This window comes from Ochotona princeps, chromosome 14 (genome assembly GCF_030435755.1).
Source record: "Ochotona princeps isolate mOchPri1 chromosome 14, mOchPri1.hap1, whole genome shotgun sequence".
NCBI lineage: Eukaryota > Metazoa > Chordata > Mammalia > Lagomorpha > Ochotonidae > Ochotona > Ochotona princeps.
Window position 1 is genome coordinate 56812841 of NC_080845.1, and position 17786 is coordinate 56830626.

At 42.2% G+C, this 17786-nt stretch overlaps 1 protein-coding gene across 2 annotated transcripts in view; it reads right to left on the bottom strand.

Moving 5' to 3' along the window:
• NTRK2 (neurotrophic receptor tyrosine kinase 2) overlaps positions 1 to 17786 on the bottom strand; it is a 351452-nt gene that overhangs the window by 307921 nt on the left and 25745 nt on the right. For both annotated transcript variants that reach the window (XM_058672627.1, XM_058672628.1), the window contains exons 3-6: positions 9583 to 9657; positions 9409 to 9480; positions 4058 to 4126; positions 107 to 261 (exon numbers count right to left, since the gene is read on the bottom strand). In XM_058672627.1, coding sequence (XP_058528610.1) covers positions 107 to 261; positions 4058 to 4126; positions 9409 to 9480; positions 9583 to 9657 — 371 coding nt within the window. The remainder of the gene's footprint in view (positions 1 to 106; positions 262 to 4057; positions 4127 to 9408; positions 9481 to 9582; positions 9658 to 17786) is intronic.

Genomic DNA, 17786 nt, shown 5'->3' on the forward strand with positions numbered 1-17786 from the left:
ACTACACAAAACCTGGGTAGCAGTCATCCTCCCAGACTCGCCACCGCCCCAATGCAATTCAAACAATTCATAGCAACTAGAATTCATTGATTTAAACATAAATTACCACAATTGGGTATCTGCAGGTTTGCCAGGGGAATATTCTTGCTGCTTTCATTCAGGCAGTACAAATCCTGAGTGTCTGGACTGGATTTGGCCTCTTGGAGAGTCTTGATCCACACAATGTCACAGGAGCACGTAAACGGATTGCCCACCAGGATCCTACACAGAACAAAAGTGAAGACCGATCAGACTCAGCTGTAGTCCGAGCCACCCTATGTTAAGGAACTACTGCAACCCCATACATTCTCCCTGGTCTGCAACTTTGGCAAGTCATACTCCAGTTCACAGCCTGGCAGTGCGCATTAGTCATTCATTTATCTATTACTTACTGAGCTCCTGTTCTGTGCAGCCACCTTTTAGAAGTTAAAAAAAAAGGGTGATGTAAAATGTTACAGAAATGTGGGAGAAATAAGATCTGCAGGAAAGTAGCCATGATCTATAGGTATTGCATGTGTTCCATGACTTACAGCAAACAGAAGTGTCATAGCAAATTTATCATGGTTATCATTATAGCTACTAAAAAGATATTACATGAAGATGTCAGCAATAAGTTTCCATGAGCACTAGCTTGCTTATTTCAGACATGGAGACTCAAGCATTTAATAGACTCTAACCTCCGTTTAGAACAACTTCATTTCAATTCATCATGAGACTTTCTCAAAACAGCAAGAAGAGAGATTACTGAATGCTCGCGCCACAGACAAATGATTAATGTATGAAGTGCTGCATATGCTAATTCCTGTTTATCATAGCAAAACACATACGTGAGAGTACTTCCAAACAGAGGTGGAAAACGGAACTAACAGGCAAGTTTATTTGGGGGCAAAACTATTCTGAAATCCATGCAGTTTTCTCATGACACACATCACATCTTACATGAACTTTCTGAAGGCCTTTTGTACGTATGGACTTCAAAATTCTTTGGTCCCTAAATCAATGTGCTTTAATTCCAACTTGCACAAACTTTCCAAAGTATGTTTTTAAATATTAAAATGCCACCTGGCACCCCATCAATAAATGTACATATAAATACACAAATCAATAAAATGAGACTATAAGTACCAAGCTAAGACTGACGGGGTGAGTGTCCAGAGGCAGACCCTCCTTGCCTTTTGCATTAACCTTGAGGAGTTTCAGGGATGCAAGAAATGTGAAAAGAAAGTGACAGAACCTGAAGCGTCCTTCAGTCACAAGTGCACGCGCGCACACACACACACACACACACACACACACACACACAGAGCAAGCTCAGAGAGCAAGGCTGCTCATCTCCTACTGGAGCCCTAAATCCCTAGTGGGAAGATCTGTAAAGGAAAAGCCACCACTCTTCAGCCCTAGTCACGCTGCCTGCACTCCTGTGGCCTGCCATGGGTGAAAAAAGAAGCAGTCAAGAGGAAAATAAAAACCACAAGGAAAAAAAATCTTTAAATGCTTATTTATAATACTCAGTGGCTTATTTAAGATGAATTCCATTTATGGTAATGAGCCTTTAAATGAGGCCATTTACAATCGTTCCATAGACTCTGCCTGGCATTAACCACAATACTTAAGATTTCTATGAGTGCAAGACCTGGGCTTTGCACCATCATTTACTCCTGTGGTTTTCTGGTCGGGTTCTAAGAATCTCAGGGATCCCTGGAGAATTTTCTGAGAGTTGCTTTGGGGAAACTGTGGTCATGGTACTCGTTTCATTTGTGTCTGCTTGATTGTTTCCAAGTATCCCGCCAATACCAAAACAGAATTGGATGCTGTGAGAGATAGAATACAATGTGGAAAATACCCACAGTCAGCCCAAACTCCACCAACCCAAGAAGTTGCCTGAAGTTCTGCATGCATGAAAACCTACAGGGTCTTTTTAAAAATGAGAGTGTAATTAAAGCAGCAGAAGGGATAAAGAAGCAAAAAGATGTTTCTATATCAACACATTTGTAAGACCACACACAAAACTGAAGTTGGCATGGTCACTGTTACAAGGTAATCCTCCACTTGTCAGTACTGGCACCCCAAATGAGCACCAGTTTGTGTCCTGACTGCTCCAGGTCCAATTCAGCTCCCCGTTTATGGGCTGGGAAGGCAGCATAGGATGGTCCAAGTCCTTGGTCCCTTGTACCCACATGAGAGACCTGGAAGAAGCTCCTGACTTTTGCCTTCAGACCAGCTGTGGTTGTTGCAACTATTTGGACAGCAAACCAGCTCTGTCTTTCTCTGTCTCTCTGCAACTCTGATTTCCCAAGTAAAATAAAATAACTCTTACAGAAAAAAAAAAAAGAAAACAAACTACAAAACATCAGCAGGCAGTGGCCTCTTCTCTAGATCACTGTGCAAACCCCTTTCAACAACCACCACAGCATATTACACCTTGCTTAATTAGTTTTCTAAACTCTCCTACAGCACAGAATTTCAGAACTGCCATGGTTTACCATCATGTCAGTTTGATCATGTAGAGAATAAGCTGCTGAATTATACTGCATGTATAATATTGAGATAGAAATCTGGAAGCAAAAATTTAATCTTTAAATCCATCCTAAAAATTTTACGTGGAGATGCCCCGAATGTTTTATTGAGCATCTTACTCCATTTCATTTAACGCCAAACCTATTCTTATGATAGAAACATCAGTGAAGAGGCAAATACCACTTGTTCTCAATCATATGTGAAAGTTAAGTAAATTAATTTCATACAAGTAGAAAACACTAGAGTGTTGACCAGGGCCCGGCAAGAGTACAGGGTAGGATAAGGGAATTTGTTGAATGAGAATCAAAATAAGTCTAGACATAAGGAATAAGTCCTGCATTCACAGCACAGCAATGTGACTGTCAGCAATAATAAATCATCATGTATTTCAAACTAGCTGTAAGAAGGGATATTGAACGCTCCCAGCACAAAGGAATGATGACTATTTAGATGATATATATGCCCATGACTTTGACTTAAGCATTACACATTGCATATGTGCATGAAAACATCACACTACACTCCATAAGGGTGTACAATTATGCATCAATTTTAAAAAGTTTTGAAGGAGGCAACACTAGGACTTCAACTTTCACGTTCAATTTATTCCAAGTAATTGCCAACTGCGAAGAATTTATAACTCCATTACTACCTATTACTTTCTGTTGCCTCTCTACTAGAAACTCTAAGAAATCTACATGATTGCTTCATCTATAGGAAAGGACTTTCATCAAAGGACTCCACAATCCAGGGAACATCCAATTTAAGCCATGGTCCAATCTTCAAGGACCCAGTCCTTCCTGAGTCCACATGTGCCACACAAAGCATCTATTTTCAGAATTCTTTGGATCCTTTCCTCAAAAGAGAGAGAGCAGTTTATCATCACTTCATGGTGATAACACCAAGAACTGAGCACACTGGAAATGCAGGCTGTTAGTCATCAACACATTTCAATGTTTTCCTTATCATGTTACAGCAGAGGAAATTAGGACATAAGGATAAACACTGAATGGAGTAGCAGACACGGAACACAAAATGGGTTGGTTGGAAGGGCCTCCTCTCCTCCAGTGTTCAGCGCCTCCCCCTGCTGCTGAGGCTGACGGACAAGGCGGAGAAGTTCTGTTCACTACTCTTTTTCTCCTTGAATGGCCTTGCTTTACTTTCGGGCTTGCATATAACAGGAGTCAAACAGACGCTAAGATTGACATAGTCATTTTGACTTGGAATCCTCCTTTTTTCCTTTTTCTCTTTATCAGAATAAAAGTGGTTTTTTTTTTAGTAAAAGCAGTAAAACTCTTCATAAATGTTATCTACTGAGCTTTCTATTTTTCCAGCATATGAAAATATGTTTTCATGAGGGGAAAAAAAGGAAGAGGTCAGTTTGAAGAATCATTTTTCAAGAATTTTGATGTAAGCACAGATCACTCATTCAAACAGCAAAAAATAATTACCATAATCTTTGAAACATTTTCCCCAAGTACAACAGAAAGTCATTACTTACAGCTCAGCTAAGTCAAGGTGACGGAAATGTTTTCTAGATAAACTTGTCAGCTTATTTCGGGTAAAATTTCTGGAAGAAATAAAAACAAGTGTGAATTCAGAATGTTGCATCTTGGGAGCAAAGTCATGGAGATTTTCTTTATGAGATACAATGTTCATTGACTTTGCCTCCCTTAAACTTCATCGTTTCTTTATTCCTCCCAGATTAACAGTTTAACTTTCTTCAGATTTACTGACTATTCTTGCTAATGGGAACAATCCATATTGTCTAAGACTTGTTTTATTCAGTTGAAAGACATAGAGGGAGAGAGAGGCAGAGGGAAGGAGAGTGTCAATTCACTGATTCTTCCTCCGATGCCCTCAATACATAAGGCTGAGCCAAGCGTAAATAAGGAGCCAGGGATCCCAGGTCTCCCACATGGATGACAGAGGCTCAGGTATTTGGACATTCATCTCAGGTGCATTAACAGGGAGCTAGATTAGAAGCGAAGAAGCTGAAACAGGAAGTGCTACTCCAAATTGGGATGCCAGCATCGCATGCCAAGGCTTAATCCATTGTGCTATAACACAGGCCCCTCATGTTGTATATTTTTAATCTCTCCCTTATTTAAAAATTAGTTTTTCATATGCTGATTACAAGCCAAGTTATGTACTTCCTAGAGATCCTGACCATTTGAACAACAAAGAGAAAGATATGTAAAATCAATTACAATCCAAAAATACAAACTCACTAGGGAATAAAAACACTTTAAATAGCCTCATGAATGTTTTGAGGTTACATGGCATACAAAACTGTAATTATTAACTGAATTGAACAATGACTTAATAGCAAGCAAATCCATGATTGATTATATATGACCAGATGAGAGCAACATCAGATTGTAAGGAATATATCAGGTTTTATCTTAAACTAGTCTCTCAACATATCATCATAAGATCTGCACCAATCAGGCAATTTAAAAAATGGACATACCTGTGATTAAGAATCATGAATGTCCACCCTAGCCTGTTCCAAACATCTAGATTTATTCAAGCACAGCCATCTATAGCCTTGGAATGAAACTGATTTCATTCTGAGTGTGCTTGCTGCTTGAATTTCTTTACAGTGGTTCCAACAGTTGGGCCTCCAGAACTGTGTTTCAGAAATAACACAGATGCAAAACAAACACTCATTTTCATAAAAACAGCTAGGCCTTCCATAAACCAGAGGAAGCCAACAAACCTTCCATGTTTGTTTCCTGCTCAGGAAACAAAGGGGCTCGGAGTCACTGAGGTTGAAGGTAACAGTAATACTTGTCCCTCTGTTGGAGGCCGCACTGTGGTGTGCAGCCAATGAAAAGATGGTTTAAAGTGTCCTGGAGCCTGAGCCTGACCCTTCAAAGCAAGGTTCAGACCCAGCAGTGACAGTATGAGCCACAGCCAGTGGTACTCCCAACTAATTCATATTGAAATTCCCACTGATCCAAACTTCCACCTACACCAGGTACCCTCCTTCCTTCCATTTTTGTTTCTGTCACTTCTTCTGGAGTGCAACGTGTCCACCCACAGGGAGAAAAAAAGAAAGTAACCCACCAAGGAGTTGTAAGAACCGTACACACAAATCTTTCTGTCTGGAATGGGATTACAGAATGAGTTTCACTCCAGTATAACACATCGCAAAGTCAATCTTTCTTAAGACACAAGTGCTTTTTCTCTTTATCAGAAACTCCCACCCTTCTAGGAAAATAGAAGAAAAACAGCTTATTCCTCCTCCCAAGAAAGAAGAGGAGGGGCCACCATGCAGGAGGGCACTGCTTGCCAAGCACTCCCTGTCAGCTGCGAAGGACCGGCCCCAGGAGCAGCTGCCCTTGTCACGCTGCCAGCAGCACAGCACAGAGCCGGTTACCGGCCAAGGAACAAGATGCATTTTATGAACCATACTTCTTATTGGAGCCAAAAGCCAAAGAGGAGGAAGAGAGGAGGGGAAAACTCCACAATCCTCTTACTGTTTCATTACAGAACTTTGCAAGGGAGCTAATTAGCACCTCTACGAATCCTCTGGAAAACACAAATACTGGCTTTTCTCACAGTCTCTTGGTTCTTACGGGCTGCACAGGATCCAAAGACACCAACAAGAACGCTCAGCAGCCAGTCATGGAGGTGGGGGGTGCGGCTTTGAACAGCCACCATAGAATGCAAAGAGGAACATGGAGGGGTAGGAATGCTGAAAGGGAGAGGGGAGGTTCAGTTTGAACTTCCCTGCAACAGGACACAGAATTGATTGGTCGTGCGCACGTTTTTCACACTGATGGGGAAAGTTGGCGCAACATTCAGGACATTCCAGGGGTACAGAGAAGTAGTTTTTAACAGACATTTCTTTATCAGTTCCCTTGCTGAGATTTGATGGAGTGCAACTTCTATGTGGAAAATAGGGAGAACAAGTCCATCAATCTCCAAATCCATCAGTCATAAGCAGAGGCTGTGACTCCAAGTGAGAAAAGCACAACCCTGATTGCATTTTCTCCTTCAGCCCTGCCATTCTCAAAAGCAAGCTACTCAGTGCAATTGCAGAATTGGGTTCTGAAGGGTTCCTGTGGATGTGGCAATATATGTAACCTACTGATACTTGGCAACTTCTTCACAGCTGCCTGGAACACTTGCCTAATTCTATTCTGCCTTGCCATTTGCAACAGCTACAAATACCAATCATTTGTGCAGCTGGATCAATGATTGGCTTTCTGGTAACTTCCTCTTAAGGAAATTAAACATGGTGTGTATGACTATGCAGTCCGCTATGGCCAAATGATACCCCATTGAGAAACAGGGACATGGGTTCAGAGTCATGGCTCAGGCAGTGAAGCAGCCACCTGTGATAATGGCACGTGATCATCAGAACATCTGTTCGTGACCCTAGGTGCTCTACTTCTGACCCAGCTCCAGCTTCTTCTTACTCCGCTTTGAAAAGCAGCAGAAAATGGCCCAAGCACTTGATCCCTGGATTTGACCTGGTCCAGCCTGGCTGTTGTAGCTATTTGGGGCTGATACAGTGAATGGGTGATGCTTTCTGTTTTTTCTCCCATCCTTACTCCCACTTCCTTCCTCCATGCCTCCTTTCCTCTCCCTCCCTCCCTCCTTTCCTCCCACTTCCCCTCTCATTTTTTCTTTCTCCTTCTCTCTCTACCACTTTGCCTTTCACATAAATAAAATAAACATTGAAAATAAAGAAAAAATAACAGGTGTTTGATTTTCTATAAATTGTCTGTGGCACACGGGAATTCTATCCTGTTCCACCATAAAACATTCCCAAAGTTGTTTTGCTATTCATATAAATTGCATACAAGGTAAATGTAAGAGTATTGGAAAGTAATAAATAGACCTATTAATAAAATTACAATTAACTACAGCCCATTGTACAAATCATAACATTAAGAGAAGTGACGTGATGAGGCATCCAGTAAAATGTGGTTGTGAGTAATTTGGGTCTAAGGTCAGCTGTAATGAAAATACCAGAACTTAACCACTAAGGTCATTAATTATATTTAAGTGATTGCATTAGAGTGTTTGGCCTTTGTCTTCTGCTCAGCTTCTCTCTTGTTGATGCTATCAAGGCCTACACAGACAAAATTATAGACAGGATGCCAAAAAGCACTTAAGTGAAAGGCAGTAATAAAGTTTCTGGCAGTTTCATCATATTTTTACAGAATGTTTCATAACTTGATTTCTCAAACTTTATGTTGAAAGCGATTTCATCATTCATGGCACCTATAAAACATCAACTCATGGTATCAGCCATACAGAGTTAACATTTTCTATATCATGAACAAATCTTCACACAGTATCCACGCAATCTTTCTAAGAGAATGATTTCTTCTGTAACTGGCGTGAAAATCAGTTGAGGACCTGTTCGCCCCAAGACAATGAAGAGGAAAGATGTTACAAGAAGGACCAAGTCTGATTGTACAGGTGACAGAGTTTTATTGTTGAAGTCTTACTGTAAGAACATGGGGACAAGGTAGGCCTAATAGCATAATTTTGCCACCTAGCATCTTGGATCTGGGTAAGTCCTGGAATTTCCTCTGACTGATTCTATCAATACAGTAGGAATAGAGAAAATCTTCCCTATCATCAGCAGAAAAATAGTCAAGGGAGATAATGTAGTTGAAAATCCTACAGGCAAACTTTGAACTGCCAATAGGCTATTGCTGTCATATCAAATTCTGTCTGCAGAAAAAGAACCACTGAAGGAAGCATCATACTCCTGGCAGAAGCTGGAAAACACAGCAGATGGAGGACACCAGCCTCGGCTTACAAGTGCATAACAGGCACCATAGCTTATTGCCTGAGGTCCTCGCCTTGCACACACCAGGATCCCATATGGGTGCTGGTTATAATCCTGGCAGCTCCACTTCCCATCCAGCTCCCTGCCTGTGGCCTGGGAAAGTAGTTGAAGATGGCCCAAAACATTGGGACCTTGCACCCACATGGGAGACATGAAAGAAGTTCTTGGCTCCTGGCTTCAGATCAGCTCAGCTCTGACCATTGCAGCCACTTGGAAAGTGAACCAGCGGAAAGTATATCTTTCTGTATCTCCTTTTCTCTGTATATCTGGTTTTCCAATAAAAATAAATAAATCTTTAAAAAAAACCGAAGTGCATAAACATCACTTATCTGGGTGATCTGCTTAATAAGAAACTTTCCAGGGACGTGATACCTTACTGACTTGAAGGACTTTGTGGAGAGGATTTACCAGCAAACAACTTAACAGCCACCATTTCCCAAACTTCCATTTGACTTCAGTTAACTAAATGTCAGCATGCCTTTGGGGGAAATGCTTCCTATCGTTAATACTTGCCTGACCCTTTGGCATTCCCCAAATCGATTTTTCTCCATTCTTATTATCAATGCATAGCAGACAGATTTGTGGAACATGACAAGTCCAAAGAGGACCTGTGTGTGATAGCGGAAAGGTATTAGTAACTTTTAGTTCCCTAAAAAGGCCAAGGCCAAGTGAGCTCTTTCAATTCCACCAATTGATGTCTTCCAGGGAGCATGTCATGATTCCAAGGGAAAGAAGAAGGGACTGAGTACAAGGCCATAGTTTTTGCATCTGGCTCCTTGCTGTTAGCCTATTGCTCTGTCCAAGATGGAAAAGGCCCAGAAATTCATGAAAGGAAATAAACAAGCTGTTTTAAGTACCCCTCGGAAGCTATTCAGAAATCAAAGAAAATCGAAGCTAATGTTCCTAGGCTCTTATCACAGCTATACTAACTTGTAAAAAGGAGGCTTAGAGTTGGAGAAGAAGAAAAATAAACAAAAGAGGAAAATATTGAATAAATTGGGTCCTGGGGAGTGGAAAGACCAACTTGTACTTACATATGCTGCAGGTTGCTGTTTTTCAGAAACGCCTTGTAAGCCACAAATTTTAAACCGGAATCCACAATAGTCCTATGGAAACATATAATTACATGCATATTAGAACTCCCCAGGTAATGCCCAGGTCAGAGCACAAGAAAAATCTGATAAGATATAAAGGTCCTGAGTACTCACAGATTTTTCAGTCCCACGTAAGCCTCAACATCATCCTCATTGATGATTTCTAACCTTTTCTGATTTGCAATGAAGCTGCAACAAAGCACAGAGTGAATACCAGTGACTCGAGACATACACAAAAGGATGATAGAATGAACAACTTCCCTCCTGCCTCACCAAGGTGTCCAAAGTGATCCCTTCACATCCACCCCACATCTATCATTTAGTTTTTCCAAAAACAAGAGTAGTAAAACTGAGTAAGACTGAGACAAAGCCATGACTGACCAAGTTACCAGGTCAATGACTGGTTTACTAGCTCTCATTTTTCTCCTCACTTTTATCACTCAGTTCAGTTTTCCTCTTCTAAAGCATTATCAATGCACAGAGGTGGAAGTATCTCTGAAATGCACCTGTTACTTCTCAAAGGTGTTCCATCCTTGGGTTAACAGCCACAGATTTGAAGGCCTCATCATAGGGTTTGATAAATCCCACTTCCTTCACATTCCAGGAGGGACAGGCACTCCCTTCTCTCGCCTGCTGAAGTCCTGTAGTACACTCACGTCTCTTTCTACATCTCTTGCCCACTTCTTTGCTCCCCTTCTCCCTCCTCTCTCTTCCCCAATCCCAGCATCCTCTTCCTTCAGTCTTTTTCATTAATAGCAGCACATTTTTCTTTGAGGAACTACAAGTCACAAACTCCACATGGTCTCCCCCTGCCACCCCTCCTTCAACCTTCAAACACGGAAGTGGACTAATAACCCATCAGTGAGAGAACCCCATCTTGGTCATAAGGATTGGCTTAAAGAAGTGCTTGTTATACAACTCGACCAATGAAAACGTTCCCTAAGATTAAACAAATGAGTCCTGGAAGACAGAATCTGTCCAATTGCCTGAAATTACTGCTGCAGGATGACACAAGCCTAGAGCTTCTGGGAAGGGAAACACTGAACAAACATGAAATCGGCACACAGGAGAGGCGGCAGAAGAGATCTAAGGAGAGAGAGAATGCTGAGAGTAGGATTTGGGGGTTTTAGATCCAGTCACCTTCGGGGCTATGTGTCACTAACCTCAGCTGGATGGGAATTTCTGTGAATTTTAATAGCTATTACAACTACCATGATGGAGTTTCCTGCATTCTACCTTGTACTAGTGGTTCTTTAAGTACCAGAATTGTTCTTAGATCACAATCTCTTGAATATAAATTTGTTTCATGATTTTTCTGCTTTATGCTACATTCCTCAGTACTTTGCACAAAGTTAAGGATGGATTAAACGGATGGATGGATCAAAAGTTGTTCAAATGGAAATACAACATTTGAAGTTGTAAAGGCAGTACAAAAAGTATGCCAGGATACATTTTCTTCTTTTTAAAAAAGAAAATTAAGACATAATACATAATAAATTCCAATTAAGACACTAAATATGAACGTGAGACATCTTCAAAAAGTATATATATAATGTATATTATGAAAAGATTATATGAATTTCAAAATTTATACACCAAGATAAATATCTTTCAATTTCATTCTTTGCAAAATTTTGAAATATCTTTGAATATGGCTCTGCATTAACAGTTAAATAACAAAAACAAAAAAAGAGTAAGCCACACAAAATTGGGTCCCTTCTACCCAGCAAAACAAAGTGAAGATGACATGAATGCTAAAGAATGGGGCATTTCTTTTTATAAAACGGATTTTAAAAAAAATAAAAATAGGTAAACTCTCTGAAAGAACCAAACTACGTCAAAGATAAATTCTTTTTAAAAGATTCACATGAGGGCCTTTTGCGGTAGCCTCGTGGCTAAAGTCCTTGCCTTGCACATGCCGGGATCCCATATGGAAGCTGGTTCTAATCCTGGCAGCCCTACTTCCCATCCAGCTCCCTGCCTGTGACCTAGCAAAGCAGTCGAGGACGGCCCAAAGCCTTGCAACCCTGTACTGCATGGAAGACCCAGAGGAGGTTCCTGGCTCCTGGCTTCGGACTGGCACAGTACCGGCCGTTGCGCTCACTTGGGGAGTGAATCATCGGACGGAAGATCTTCCTCTCTATCTCTCCTCCTCTCTGTATATCTGACTTCCAATAAAAACAAAATAAATCTTAAACAAACAAAAGATCCCACAGGAACACTTTCCCCTATTATATAAACAAGCAGTCCTCAAAATGCAAGAGCCACTTCAAGATCTTGGTTGTCCCTGATTCGAAAGACCCTGGCACTTTCATAGAGGCACCAGAGTGCACTGCCCTCATGAAATATTTCAAGACAGAAACAGGAGGCTTGATTTTCCACATCACATTTTAATGAAACATTTTTAAATAATCACACTTGAGACATTTTCCCAAGATTTTAATTTCTGATAGCAACTACAATGGGATCTCTCTTCTGCTTCACTTCACAATAAATGCTACATTCCAGAAGTCTCAAACGCTAATATTGGGGTGAGCTCTGGCATGCTGAAGACACTGCACCGCACATACGAATGCTTAGAATCAAGTCCTGGCTTTGCTCCCCCTCCCAGCTCCCTGCTCAAGTGTAGCTAAAGATGGCTCAAGGTCTTGGATTTCTGCCACCCACATTGATTTTACAGCTCCTGGTTCTGGCCTGGTTCATTCCCTGCCATTGTGGGCTTTTGGGGAGCGAACGGGAAGATAGCAGGTCTTGCTAAATAAATGATTTTTTTTTAAATGCCACTAGCAGCAAGAAGGATCGATAACACTTTCTTTAGAACTCAACACCAGGACTTCTAGATAAGCCTGCTGGCTCCTTCCTGTTAAGTTAATATATGGTGCCTGTCATTGTTCTAAACAACTCACATGGGAGAGTTCTACCATCTACCTGGATCACTGTTGTACTCTCCCAGCTTGTAACAAGTGCCTGTGGCACTTAGCAGGTACCAAACAGCATTGGCGACCAAACCATTCATCTTTACTTTTCCTTTATTTGCTTTATTTTATTTTTAATTAATAATTAATTTATAAGCCCCCCAATAGTCAATTAAATTCAATAAGCTAGCAAATAAAAAACAGCAGGCACAAAGACAAAAAAAGAAAGATAAACGATGGAAGAGGTCAGTGAGCGTACGAATTACACCTAAAGATGCATATACATTAGCTCCTGTGACCAAGGATCGTACATCTGCAAAAGTCAAGCCACATGGGCCCGGCGGCGTGGCCTAGCGGCTGGAGTCCTCGCCTTGAAGGCCCCGGGATCCCATATGGGCGCCGGTTCTAATCCCGGCAGCTCCACTTCCCATCCAGCTCCCTGCTTGTGGCCTGGGAAAGCAGTCGAGGACGGCCCAATGCATTGGGACACTGCACCCGCGTGGGAGACCCGGAAGAGGTTCCAGGTTCCCGGCATCAGATCGGCGCGCATCGGCCCGTTGCAGCTCACTTGGGGAGTGAATCATCGGACGGAAGATCTTCCTCTCTGTCTCTCCTCTGTATATATCTGGCTGTAATAAAATGAATAAATCTTTAAAAAAAAAAAAAGTCAAGCCACAGAAAATTGAAAATATTCGAGGGGAAAGAAAGGCAGGTGTCTGGTCAACATGTAGAGATATGTTTTCCTCAAATTCCCTAAGCAATTCACTGTAACAGCTATGGACATAGCATCTACGTTATATTAGATAATACAAGTAATCTAGAGATGACTTAAAGAACACCAGAGGTTATACGTAGGTTATACACAGCCTACAGGATTTTATATAAAGAATGCAAGCACCTGTGGATTTTGGTATTCACAGGGGGTTTGGTGTCAATGTACCAGAGATATTAAGGGGGGGGGGACTTTACTTGTTAGGAGAGGGTCACAAGTTTATTTCTAACTTTACTGTCACTAACACCCAAGAAAAGAATCAGATGGGGAGACAGGTCAGAGGTACATTCAGTGTTCATGAGATTACAAATATGCCAGACATGAACCAAAGCATAACTGTCATATCCTAAGAGCAGACAGGGAGATGCTAGAGAAAACCATCAAAAGAATCATGTGCACTAGGAGAAATGACTCCCAGAGGAAACTCTCCCATGGCAGAAGCAAGGATGCCCTGAAAACACACATGCTCCTCCTGGCCAAAATGGAAACACCAAGAGAAGTACAAGCTGGAAGGTAGTCTCCCAGGAGTGGAGTCCAGGAATTCCACGTGCAAGCACCATCTGTAGAGGTATCCAGAGTGTTGATGCTAATTACAAACAGCTCGTGAAATCTACCCCCTAAAGAGATGCTCCAAAGTTACCAGAAGCCAAAGGGGCAAATATGTTGCAGAGTGGTAAGGACGCCACTTTGAATGCCAAATCCTATACAGATTGAAGTGTCCTTCTGGATCCAAGCCCCAGCTCCACTAACTATTCCAGCATCCTGCTAACATTCATCATGGGAGGCAGTGGTAACCAAGTGGCTAGAATGCTGCCAGCCACATGGGAGACCAGAACAGAATTCCCAGCTCCTGGCTTCAGTTCAGTCTAGCCCTGACCACTGCCAAGCATGCGAGTGGTAAACCATCAGATGGAGGTGCTATCTCTCCCTTCCTGCCACTTCCCTCCCTCCCCTTCCCTTTCAAATAAAACAAAACAAAACATTAATTTAAAAAGAAAACAAAAGCAGTAAAGCTAATAACAAGCAATTCACAGAAGAGAAGCCTTAGTGATCAGAGACATGTAAAGAATTGCTTCCCACTGGAGGGAGTGTAAATGGAAGTGACCACCTTGAAGATGTTACATCATTATCTTTGAAAATCACAAATCAACACCCTTTGCAACCCAGTAACTCTATTTCTAGGTACTCACCTAACAGAAATTCTTACATACAGACACAAGGAGGGAGAAACAAGAATATCTACTGGCGGTCATGGTGCAATGGCTCAATGGGTGATTCCTCACCTTGCACACGCCAGGATCCCATATGGGCACCAGTTCATATCCCATCTGCTCCACTTCCCATCCAGCTCCCTGCTTGTGGCCTGGGAGAGCAGTCGAGGATGACCTTGGGACCCTGCACCCGTGTGAGAAACCTGGGAGAAGCTCCTAGCTCCTAGCTTCAGATCAGTTCAGCTTTGGTCATTGTGGCCATTTAGGGAGTGAAGCAGCAGGTGGAAGACCTTTCTCTCTCTCTGTTTCTCCCCTTCCTAAATCTGATCTGCCTTTGCAGGAAAAACAAACTTTAAAAAATGAAGAAAATCTACAGAGAGATGTTCAGTACAGTAATGCTGTACTCACAATGGTGAAACCAAGAGATGGAAACAATCTAAGTATCATTCACAAGGAAACAGAAGCTCTGAAAAATTGGTAATGTTAAATACATACATTGAATTGAGTCAAATCTATATATTTTAGCAGAAAGAGAACTCTTCTGAGAGAAAATAAGCAAAATGGCACATTGATAGATACATATAAAACAATTTATGTGGACCTTAAAATACATAGACAACAATGTCACATAGTGTTCACAACTAAGCAGGTGTTCAATCTAGAGGTTCAGATATGTCGACATCCTGGGGCTGGCATTGTGGGATAGTACATGAAGACATCATCAATTACGCTATTGTCCCAGAAGAACGCTAGTTCAAGTCCCAGATGCTCTACTTCTGATCTAGCAACCTGGGAAAGACCTGGGAAAAACAAGCTCAGCCTTGGCTGGCATAGTCAACTGGGGAATGCACCAGGGGATGGAAGAGCTCTTACTTCTCTATCTCTCTCCTTTCTGTTCCTTCTCCTCTCTGACTTTCAATAAGTAAATAAATAGAATCTTGAAACAAAAGTCTGCCTGCAACCCACATGAGAGTGCCTGGGCTTCATGCCTGGCTCTGGCTCTTCACTCCAGTTCCCTGTTAATGCAGACCCTGGGAGGCAGCAGTGATGTCACCCACATTCAAGGCCTGGGTGGAGTTTCTGGCTTGGATGGAGAGCTCAGCCCAGCCAAGCCCAGGCCATTAGTGGCAGTGAGTTAGTAGATGGGGTGGTGTGAGATAAGCAGAAGAGGGTTTAGAAAATATATTGTTGAGGGTGCCCAATACAGCAGCCTAGTGGCTAAAGTTCTCGCCTTGAATGCGCCAGGGTCTCATATGGGCTCTGGTTCTAATACCGGCAGTCCCACTTCCCATCCAACTCCCTGCTTGTGGCCTGGGGAAGCAGTCAAACACAGCCCAAAGCCTTGGGACCCTGCACCTGCGTGGGAGACCTGGAAGAGGCTCTGAGCTCCTGCCAGAGCTCAGCTCTGGCCATTGCAGCCACCTGGGGAGTGAATCATCAGACTGAAGATCTTCCTCTCTGTCTCTCTCTCTGTATATCTGACTTTTCAATAAAAAATAAATAAATCTTAAAAAAGAAAAAAAACACTACATTGGGAAAAGAAAACAAGTCTGAGACAAAGAAACTGAAGCTGTTACATGATGTATTTTATTAAATTGCGGATCTATTTTACTGAGAAGATAAAAATGTCAAAGTATCGGTTCTGAATAAACACACAAAGTTATTATGTTATTATGCCTTTTTTGGATGTTTTGTACCTATAAAGAAGGAAGGAACGGCAAGGAAAGGGGAAAAAAGGAGAAAAAAGAAGGAAACAGAGAACTGGAAAAAGAGAAAGCAGAAAAGCCATCCCGGTGACTCAGGGGAGCTGAGGTCAAGTTCCTGGTCCTGGAATCATCCCAGCAGAGCCACCTGCTGCCCGCCAGTCTCTAGGCAGAGCTAAAGACGCTGTGCTGCCCCCTGCTGGTGATTTCCACCTGCCTCCAGGAGGACCCTCGCAACATCAAGCTCTTCCAACTTTCTCATCTCAGGTCATACAGCAGGCTTCTCACAGAAAACAACCCCACACGCTACCAGTGGGTTTTTCACTTTGTGAAACTGTAGACTCTTTACTGGGGCCAAGTTCTGCTCATTAAACTCTATCTCCAAGAAGGTTTTCATTCACCAAGGCAGCACTGAGGAAGCCCTGCATTTGTCCCCAGTTCACTCTCCAGGACAACCTCTGGCTCCTCTGACCATGGCCATAATTCTAGAAAGTTCAGGCTCTAGTGTTTTCAGCATATCCCCTCCCCTGAAAGACCCCCTACATCTTCTTTCCTCATGGAATCTCACACAGGTTCCATTTTCTTCACAATTTTCTCTCCTTGCCACCAGCAGAGATGGTGGACTCTTGCCAGAACTTCCCATCAAAAGGACTATTTTGGGGACTGGTGTTATGACACAGACAGTTAAGCTGCTGCTTGCAACGCCAGCAGCCCATATCTGAGTGCTGGTTTGAGTCCTGATGGCGCTGCTTCTGATCCATCTTTCTGCTTATATGCCTGGGAAAGCAGCAAAGATGGCCAAGAGATTGGATCCCTGTCTCCCACATGGAATTCCAGGTTCCTAGGCCTGTTCCAACTTGGCTGTTGTAACAATTGCAGAGTTAAACCAGCAGATAGAAGAACTTTCTTCCTGCCCACTAGTCTTTCAAATGAATAAATAAATCTTTTAAAAATAAAATCGCATTTCTTTCACACATTTACTGTGTCCCCAGATCAGTATGCACTTCCCTACAAACTGAACCAAGTATGCTAGAAGCTTCTCACTTTGTCCTCGTAAACCTATCCCGAGTGCCCACAGGAACTGCCTGCAGGCAACACCAAAACTTCTTTTTCAAAATCTAACGTTTCCATTCTACCAGTGAGCAAGCGTTTTTCAGTACTGCACTTGTTAAGTTTGTAATTAGGAGCTAGAGGGAAGGGAGGCATTCATTGAAGCCCTAATATTATTTTGCTAGTCACTGATGCCCTAAGGGAATGGGTATCTCTTCCAATATGGGCATTTTGTGGCTCTCACTATATCTGCACCTGCCAGCATAGAGCTGGAGGACATCTGTTATCCACAAGGACTCAAACAGATACACTCATCCAGACCTGGAGTTGTAGAATCCCACTGGGGGGAGAAAAAGGCATGTTTTCACACATATGCATGAAAGATTCGCAGCAATATTAAATGAAGACAGAAATTCATGAGCGTAATTCCAAAGGTTCCTGGGAATTGGGATTAAAAGGCAGGAGAGGTAAAAGCAGGCACATCAGTTAAGACATCGACTGAGACCCCCTCATTCCCATAGCAGTGTGTCTGGGCTTCAAGACCAAGCTCCTCAACTTCCACCCAGCTTCCTGCAAAAACACCCTGCAAGGCAGCAGTATGAAAAACTACAGGAATTTCAAAAAGGTTTTTCAACAAAATAAACTCATTAATTCCATTTTCCCACAC